This window comes from Nematolebias whitei, chromosome 5, assembly GCF_014905685.2.
Source record: "Nematolebias whitei isolate Nwh7 chromosome 5, NemWhi1, whole genome shotgun sequence".
Classification (NCBI taxonomy): domain Eukaryota; kingdom Metazoa; phylum Chordata; class Actinopteri; order Cyprinodontiformes; family Rivulidae; genus Nematolebias; species Nematolebias whitei.
In genome coordinates this window covers 36878255-36888361 of record NC_056502.1, presented here as the reverse complement: position 1 = coordinate 36888361, position 10107 = coordinate 36878255, and the positions used below count along the sequence as shown (strand labels likewise).

The 10107-nt window shown below is 37.5% G+C and overlaps 1 protein-coding gene across 1 annotated transcript in view; it reads left to right on the top strand.

Annotated features, from left to right (window-relative positions):
* The window catches only part of rims2a (regulating synaptic membrane exocytosis 2a), a gene marked incomplete in the record, with an annotated part of 256836 nt that overhangs the window by 132550 nt on the left and 114179 nt on the right, over positions 1-10107 (top strand). Inside the window, 5 exon segments of the mRNA XM_037676440.1 lie at positions 2980-3026; positions 3253-3365; positions 5446-5493; positions 7717-7847; positions 9037-9208. Coding sequence (XP_037532368.1) covers positions 2980-3026; positions 3253-3365; positions 5446-5493; positions 7717-7847; positions 9037-9208 — 511 coding nt within the window.

The window sequence follows — 10107 nt, the reverse complement described above, 5'->3', positions numbered from 1 at the left end:
ACTTACTAACTTACTTACATACTGACTTACTTACATACTGATTTACTTATTTACTGACTTACTTACTTACTTACTTACATACTGACTTACGTACATGCTAACTTACTTGCTAACTGATTTACATACTTACATACTGACTTACTTACATACTGACTTAATGACTGACTAACTGATTTACATACTTACATACTGACTTACTTAATTACTTACCGACTTACTTACTTACATATCGACTTACTTACATACCGACTTAATGTCTGACTGATTTACATACTTACATACTGACTTACTTACTTACATACTGACTTAATGACTAACTGATTTACATACTTACATACCGACTTACTTACTTACATACTTACTTACTTAGTAAAGTTCATGCTCAATAATCCAGTTAAAAATCCAACAATGTTCAGTTAGGTCATTTGGATGGTTTCTTTTTTTTTTTTGCTGAGACGTTACGGCCTTCATCCAAAGGACTTCTTCAATCCGAGGAGCCACCAAGCAAAACTGATTCCCACAAGCATACTCCATAGTGGAAAAAAAACAGTTTGCTGGTGCTAAGATGGCCTCTTAGCAGAATTTAGAGGAGTTGACGGGGGAGAGGGCGGGCCTGGAGGACATCTTAGTACCAGGAAACAGTTTTTTTTCCCCACTATGACGTATGCTGTTTGTGGGAATCAGTTTTGCTTGGTGGCTCCTCAGATTGAAGAAGTCCTTTGGATGATGGATGAAATGTTTCAGCAAAAATAGAAATAGTCCAGATGACCTGATTGAACATTGTTGGATTTTTACCTGGATTATTGAGTATGAACTTTGGTGTTTTGAACCACTTTTGCATGACTGTCTCAAAGGAGTTGACAGGGAAGAGGGTGGGCCCCAGAGGCCATCTTAGCACCAGGAAACTGTTTTTTTACCACTATGGAGTATGTTGTTTGTTGGAATCAGTTTTGCTTAGTGGCTTCTCAGATTGAAGAAGTCCTTTGGATGAAGGACGAAACGTCTCAGCAAAAAAAGAAACCACCCAGATGACCTGACTGAACATTGTTGTACTTACTTACTTACTGACTAACTAACTTACTTACTGACTAACTTACTTACTTACTGACTAACTTACTTACTGACTAACTAACTTACTTACTGACTAACTTACTTACTGACTAACTTACTTACTGACTAACTTACTTATTGACTAACTAACTTACTTATTCACAGACTGACTGACTGACTAACTTACTTATTCACCGACTGACTGACTAACTTGCTTATTCACTGACTGATTGACTGACTAACTTACTTATTCACCGACTGATTGACTGACTAACTTACTTATTCACCAACTGAATGACTAACTTACTTATTCACCGACTGATTGACTGACTAACTTACTTATTCACCAACTGAATGACTAACTTACTTATTCACCGACTGATTGACTGACTAACTTACTTATTCACCGACTGACCGACTAACTTACTTATTCACCGACTGACTGACTGACAAACTAACTTACTTATTCACCGACTGATTGACTGACTAACTTACTTATTCACCAACTGACTGACTAACTTACTTATTCACCGACTGACTGACTGACTAACTTACTTATTCACCGACTGACTGACTAACTTACTTATTCACCGACTGACTGACTGACTAACTTACTTATTCACCGACTGACTGACTAACTTACTTATTCACCGACTGACTGACTAACTTACTTATTCACCGACTGATTGACTGACTGACTGACTGACTGACTGACTGACTGACTGACTGACTGGGGGGAAATTCAAGGCATCCAGTAGCATTTGCAAATTATAAAAAACATACATATGAAATAATGAAACAAAGCAGAATAAACAAATTTGAAAAGACAAATATGCATATGCACAAGGTACTAGGGACTACTACAGTACTACAAGATTAAATATAGTCCCTCATATATTGCAGGGGATCCATACCATGAAGCCCCTCGATAAGTGAAAAACCGCGAAGTAGGAATAGTAGTACAAGTAGTAGTTTATTTTGGTATATATAAATATATATATTAAAATTAAATATATATATATATATATATATCAAGGTATTTCAAACCCTTCCCACACTCTTGCAATATTCTAAACAATGTATCTAAATTCTAACCACTCAAAAAGAGCACAGAATGTCATGAACTTGTTTCTCTGCCTCCGGCTGCTTTCTGCCACCTGTCTGCACTCTCGGCCACGCCCACTTCTCCACAAGCTTCTCCTTCAGCTGTGTGCTGCACAGAAGTGCAGAAGGAAGCATTTTCTGCAGTTGTGGGCTGCACACAAATGCAGCAGGTGCTAAGTAATTTAAAATAATTTATTTTAAATAAAAATTCCATGCCGATCTCAACCATCAATCAGCCAAGTGTGTGTCATGCCCAATCTTACTCTGAAAAACCGTGATAGAGCGAGTTCGCAAAAACGAACCCCAAAGCAGGGACTACTTTATACATGCATAGACATTTAACTATACATATTTTTCAGAATAAACATCAATATTTTAGCATTATCTCAGCCCAAAATAAAAATATCAAATTCAAATTAAAGTAAAAAGTTAAAAAAAATTCCAGTTCTGAGTTTTGTAAAGACTTTCCAGCCCACCGGACCCTTCAGATCCAGTAGCCGACAATAAGGCCTTGTTTTAGGTCAATTTACTTGCCTCTGGGTGGTTGGACATGAAGATTTGATCATTTGGAAGATTCGGAAAAAATTCTGACAAATATTTTAAAAAGTAGAAAGATTTTTAGGCTTTATTTGAAAATGAAATCTTTTTTTATTCTCTGCACCAAAAGTAAATAAATACAGTCACAGACAAAAATAAATGTGTGGCTTATTTTCCCCAAAGTCAACACAAGGGTTAAATTGCTCCACTTCATCTTTTTTGTCCTCTTCATCACACTGTTTTATTTTATTTTTTATTTTTTTTATGTTTCTCATTTTCTTGTTTCAGAGATATCCCAAGAATACCTGACAGCACACATGGACAACTGGAATCAAGTGAGTATTGTGATTAGCATCAGGGTTTATTATCTTAACATACACTGCAAATTTCTTCTGTCTCTTTTCTTAATTATGATTTTAATGAAAAATATTCTTGACCTGATTGTGTAACTATATCTGTGTTTGGATCATCTTTCCAGTTTTATGTTCTTGTACTAATGAAAGTCCAAACTCAAACTAACATATGCACCTCATAATTTGCTGTTTTACTGTGGTCCATCAGGTTCAAGCTCCTTTGAGTCTCAGAAGATGGATCGTCCATCGATCTCCGTCACGTCCCCTATGAGTCCCAGCATGCTTAGGGATGCCCCCCAGTATCTGTCAGGACAGCTCTCAGTAAGTGGCCTCAACTCTTCACTCAAATTAAAGCCTGTAGAAACATCTGACCACTTCTGCAAGAGTTAGGAAGTCCAGTACTCATGCCATAAACCTGTGACTGAGATCTGAGCTGGAATTATTGTTGGGTTTGCAACCTTTTGCATTTATCTCAGTCTGTGTCTGGCTTGTCTCCAGCTCAACACGAGACTGAAGATCAGGTTACTTTGCGTGTTGTCCATCTAGTATAAAAACTCTCTTGGGGTAGGTAAATAGGTTAAGAGCTGCAATAAGCAAAGGATAAATTAACCCACATTAGTAGTTTTAATAATAGGGAAACATCTTCAATGTATTTATTTAATTTCCATGTTAATATTTAGCTAAATGTTTTAGTTTGACAGACAGTGTGTCCTAATATTATTGATTTGATCACAGATTGATTGTACAATCTGTCAGTTACAACAAAAACAAGATTAAAAACATTCCCCCCTCTTTACGTCCTTTGTTCTGTTTGTAAGAGACGACTTTGAAATTCAAAGCTAAATCATCCAAACAACAGTTTTGTTAATTCAAAGGACTTTAGAAAATCTCAAGTGTCTAATGAGTTGGCCCAGTGTTCAGTACATTTAACCAGCTCTGTTTACTTTGTTGTAAGCTCTTAAGCAGAGATAAAGGAGGTTCAGAAAGGACTGCTACAGTGGTGCTTGAAAGTTTGTGGACCCTTTATGACTTTCTATATTTCTGCATAAATATCATCTAAAACATTGTCAGATTTTCATACAAGTTCTGAAAATAGATTAAGAGAACCCAGTTAAACAAATGAGAGAAAACTATTATACTTGGTCATTTACAGTATCTATTGAGGAAAATGATCCATCCATCCTTTATCTTTACACGCTTCTTCCTTTTTGGGTCGCCAGTGCCCATGTCCAGCCATCACTGTGTGAGGGGTGGGGGACACCCTGGACATGTCTCCAGTCCATCACAGGGACACATAGACACACGAGACAAACAACCATTCACTCTCTCACTCACACCTAGGGACAATTTAGAGTTACCAATCAGCCTAACATGCATGTTTTTGGTCTGTGGGAGGAAACTGGAGTACCTGGAGAAAACCCACGCAGCACAGAGAGAACATGCAAACTCCACCCAGAAAGGCCCCCGGGCTGGGATTTGAACCAAGGACCTGCTCGTTGAGAAGCAACAGCTCTACCAGTTGTGCCACCGTGCTGCCGACAATGATCCAATATAACATATCTGAGTGGTAAAAGTACGTGAACCTCCAGGATTATCAGTTAATTCGAAGGTGAAATTAGAGTCAGGTGTTTTCAATCAATGGGTGATGATCAGGTGTGAGTGGACACCCTGTTTGATTTAAAGAACAGGATCTATCAAAGTCTGCTCTTCACTACATGTTTAAGTGTATCATGACAGGAACAAAGGAGATTTCTGAGGAGCTCAGAAAAAGAGTTGTTGATGCTCATCAGGCTGGAAAAGGTTACAAAACCATCTCAAAGAGTTTGGACTCCACCAATCCACAGTCAGACTGATTGTGTAACAAATGGAGAAACTCAAGACCATTGTTACCCTCCTCAGGAGTGGTGGACCAACAAAGATCACTCCAAGATACTGAAAACAAAGTTTCATATACTTTATCCAATAACAAATATGTAATATTGGATCATTTTCCCTCAATAAACAAATGACCAAGTATAATATGTTTGTCTCGTTTGTTTAACTGGGTTCTCTTGATCTACTTTTATAACTTGTGTGAAAATCTGATGATGTTTTAGATGGATGCAGAAATATAGAAAATTATAAAGGCTTCACAAACATTAAAGCATCACTGTAGATACACCCCTGGTTTAGAATAATGTGCTAGTGGGGGTTTAGCTGAGCTAAGTGTGGAAAAGGTAATTGTACTAAAACATACTGAAACCCTTGCAAATGAATAACCAAATGAAAAGTAATGTACTTACAACCCCAGATATCCCATCTGAACTAAAATATTTGGTCATTGTGTTTGACTGTATTGTGAATTTTCTTTTTTCTTTTCTGTTTTTATTTATTTATTTGCTTTTATATTTTACTTATCCAGAGCCAAAGCCTTAGTAGAAGAACAACGCCTTTTGCCCCTAGGGTTCAGGTAATAGGCCCAGTTTGACGGGCACCAACTGTGTTTGGTTTTTACCTTTTTGACTGTGGACTGGCTTTTTCCTCCATACTTTGAGAAATGCATTCCTGGGGAAACGGTAGCTTCCAGTTTCCCTCTCAGTGGAGTGCATTGTCATTTTCTTCAGTTTAATTTTCTTTAGTATCACAGCTTTGACTAGTTCTTATTTTACTCATTTTAAACCCATTCATGTCATCCTTGTACTTTAATGCATGATCGACTAATTTACAGATTTTGAGACACACTCTCGTTGCCTTTTTTTTGGTGCTAATTTTAGTTGTTTAGCTTTTATTGAATGGATTGGATTTTTTCTAAGGCAATAGAGAAGTTGGTCTCGATTATATAATTATTTATTTATTTGTCTGCTTTAAGGACAAATGACTTGGTTTTTTCCTGCTGCAGTGTACCATGTATCCAAGTATCCATGCTTCAAACCTGACACTGAAGTATTTGTCCAAGTGTGACTAAAAGTCCAATTATTAGACACCAACTGAATGCTGTGTGGTTTCATGTTGCAGGAAAGTGACACCAAGTTTATCGTCCTGTTTGGGAAACCAAAACCAAAGTGCATTTTCCTTTTTAGCTGAGAATTTATGAATAAGCAAATTGTACCTGCCAAATACCAACCTCAAAGTTTCCCATTCATAGAAACATGGTCTTCCTGATGCATACATAAACATTTTGTTCTTTTAGTAGACTAGCTTTGGAATAGCTCTGAATAGCTGTATAATTGATTTGATAAACCTTAAGTCAATGTTTCACTTAAAGCAACGTATTTATTTTCTGTTAGAGTCAAACCTTGGATTTGATTTGTTGTTTTAACAAAAAGCACAGCTCACAGTGTGATGGAGAACATGTATATTTACTACAGTAGTTTTCAAATTCAGTCACATGATGTGCAGTTGGAGTTGATACAGAAATAACAAGGCTTTATCTTTATGGATGTCTTAAAGGAACAGTTCAGGCTTTTTTGAAGTTGAGTACTGTGAAAAGTCACAAATAGTTAATTTCTTTCTCGTTGTAGACTGTTCCTGGAAATAAAACCTGATGAGCAAATGGTCAGTCTGAACATTGACAGCAGTGTAAAGGTTTATAAAATATTGTTCACATCAACATTTATATTAAAAATAATAATAATCAGAACAGTTTTAAGCTTCTAGCAGTCCACTTTGGTTTTGACTGTGTTCAGACTGGTTGTTAGTCAAATCGGTCTGACTTAATTTAAGTTTCTTCAAATTCAAATTGTTTGAAGAACTACCTTCAACAGGTTTGATACTATTTCTTAATTTATTTATTATTTACCCATTTCACAAAATTCAACTTGAAAATGGATCAGCTATCCTTTAAATTACGTCTTGTTGGCCAACATATTTAGGTTAATCATATAAGGACTGGACACACCGGAGAACAACCTCCACGTTAGTTCCTCCTGACTGTAGATACACATGTATTGTCACACATTTTAAAAGGTGAAAATTCTAATAAATATTTTTACAATTTCACTGAAATTATTCAATTCTTGTAATATCTTTTTTGTTTAGCAAATTCATATGAGATACAAATACATGTAGAGACATAACTTGGTACAATTTGTTTTGCAGAAAATCGCTTGTCTGACACTGTCAAATCTATTTGTCTTGAGTTTCCTGCATTACTGCATGTCCAGCTGGTAGTTCTAAACTGTGGAGGCCCTTTTCATATTCATATTCCAACGAAGTATGGACAAGAACTTAGAAGCTTTACTTCTCATTTCATTTAGTATCCCTCAGGGTTCTGTTGGACGTCCTTGTCTTCTAAGTGTCTTTCAATGGAGTCCATACTTCCTTTTTACCTTGAAGTGGCATTGACATATTTTGTAACAGCATGATTGATTTGTCTAAATAAATCTCCAATGACTGTCTCAGAGAATATTATTTGAAGCAATGTAAGTGGTACAAAATACAACTTTCATTAGTTTCAGGATGTTGTTTTAAACATTTCACTAGATTACACCTCAGCTGAAACACCATGCAGGCTAACTGCTTTCATTTCTACTAAAATTCATCAGCACTGCAGAAGAAAATCAGAAAAAACAAAACAACAATTGACAAACCAAAAGCAAAAAATATATATTGTCCTTCCTCTTGATTTTTGTTGTTCTTCCTGAAATGTCACTGAGCTGCCTGCCAGTATTTTGTGCATGCTCTGCCTTTGCAGGTCAAACTATGGTATGACAAAGTGGGTCACCAGCTAATAGTCACCATTTTGGGCGCTAAAGACTTGCCACCCAGGGAAGATGGTCGGCCCAGGAACCCTTATGTCAAAATCTACTTCCTCCCTGATAGAAGGTAAGAGGGGAAAAAAAAACTATGTTCACTGCTAAATCACTCCAACTTTATAAAAAGTATACTAATAGACCACTTTTAGACAGATGCAGGTTCTTGTCCTGAACTGAACCAAATGGAAGGATTCTCAAGGCTCAAATGTTGGCCTTACAGTGTAACGTTTGTACGTTTTCCCCGTGCATGTGTAGATGTTCTCCAAGTAGTTTCCTTCCATAGCCCAAAGAAATGCTCATTAACTTAACTGGTTATTCTAAACTAAGTCTAGGTGTGAATGTGTGTGAACGATCATGACTCTGTGGTCTTGTCATGGACTGGTGATCAGCCCATGATGTGTCCTGACTATCGTTAATGACCGCTGGAGACAGTCACCACCAAAAACTCTAGTGATGATATGATGGATTTATAGATAGGTGCGTGGATGGATTGGTGGATGGGTGGATGGATGAATGGATGGATGGATGGATGATAGGTGGGTGGGTGAATGGTTGGATGGATGGATGGATGGGTGGATGAGTGGGGAGATGGATGGATGATTGATGGATGGATAAAGGGTTGGTGTATGGATGGATGGGTGGATGAATGAACTGATGGATGATGGGTGGATGGATGGATGGATGAATGGATTGATGGATGAGTGGATGAATGGATTGATGGATGATGGATGGGTAGATGAATGGATGGATGGATAAAGGGTGAGTGGGGAGATGGATGGATGGATGGATGGATAAAGGGTGGGTGGATAGATGGAGGGGTGGATGATGGGTGGGTGCATGGATGGATGGACAGATGAATGGGTGGATGGCTGGATGATGGATGGGTGTGTGAGTGGGGAGATGGATTGATGGATAGATGGATGGATGATAGGTGGGTGGGTGGATGGATGAAGGGTGGATAGATGGATGGATGAATTTTGCTCTTATTCTATGGTCATGCACCTACTGTATATATGTGGATATGTTCTTTTAGTGTTGGCTGTATGTTCTCAGTTATGTAATTTGTAGTTAGGTAAGTAATCTTTGTGTACCCATGAGTCATTAAAGAAGGTTAGGTTTGAATAGTTAGCACAAAAGCTTCCTCTTCCTCTACTCATAATTAGCATGATGTGTCTGTGTGGTGTTATAGATTTCTTGTATTCATGCCCTCTCATTATCTAGGTTGTAAATATAAACAGCTTGAATCATTGTTCCTCCAGTGACAAAAGCAAGAGGAGAACAAAAACAGTAAAGAAATCCTTGGAGCCCAAATGGAATCAGACCTTCATGTATTCACCGGTGCACCGGAGGGAGTTTCGAGAGCGCATGCTGGAGATCACATTGTGGGACCAAGCCAGGGTCAGGGAGGAGGAGAGCGAGTTCTTGGGAGAGGTAAGAAAGTGAACCCCCATCTCAGTCTCAATCTGTCAGTTTACTATTACTTAACCCCTTTTAAAATGTCTAAATAGGCTTTTACATATCTACCCTTAATATGTAACAAAAAATGATAATGAAAATAAAGGTCTCACAGTCAGAACAAATAAGAAAGTCAGCTTTAAAAACTGAAATTAACGTTTATATTTTTTACATTTATCTTGAAATTTTTAATTTTGAAAGCTGCCTTAGTGCAAAGTGTTCTACATTCTGAAGTCACAACCCTCAGTTCAAAAACCAAAAAAGTTTGATTTATCTCTGGTCAGTTTAAACAATTGTTGTGCATTTAGATTTATTGAAAATAAAACACTTTTTTCCTTTATTAATTACAACTGGCTGTGTTTCAGTGACCAAAAGTTGGGTCTTCAGTTTCAAGATATTCTTTCCAAAGTGTTTGTTTCTAGAATAGAAAAACACACTATAGCTCAGCAGGGGTTAGAGCTGTAACCTTTTAGCTAGAAGTTTGCAGGGTTGCCTCCTGGCCTGGCACCTTTCTGGGTGGAGTTTGCATGTTCTCTCCCTGCATGAGAGGGTTTTCTCCAGGTACTCCAGTTTACTGCCACAGACCAAAAACATGCATGTTGGACTGATTGGTAACTCTAAATTGTCCCTAGGTGAGAGAGAGAGAGTGAATGGTTGTTTGTCTTGTTTGACTCTACATGTGTCTCCTTATGATGGACATGCGACCTGTCAAGGGTGTCCCCTGTCTCTTGCAACACTGATGGCGATAGGCACCAACTCCGTGTAAAATGGGAAGGAGAAGCGTGTAAAGAAAATGTATGTATGTATGTAATGTATGTACAAATTCATATATGTATGTATGTATGTATGTATGTATGTATGTATGTATGTATGTA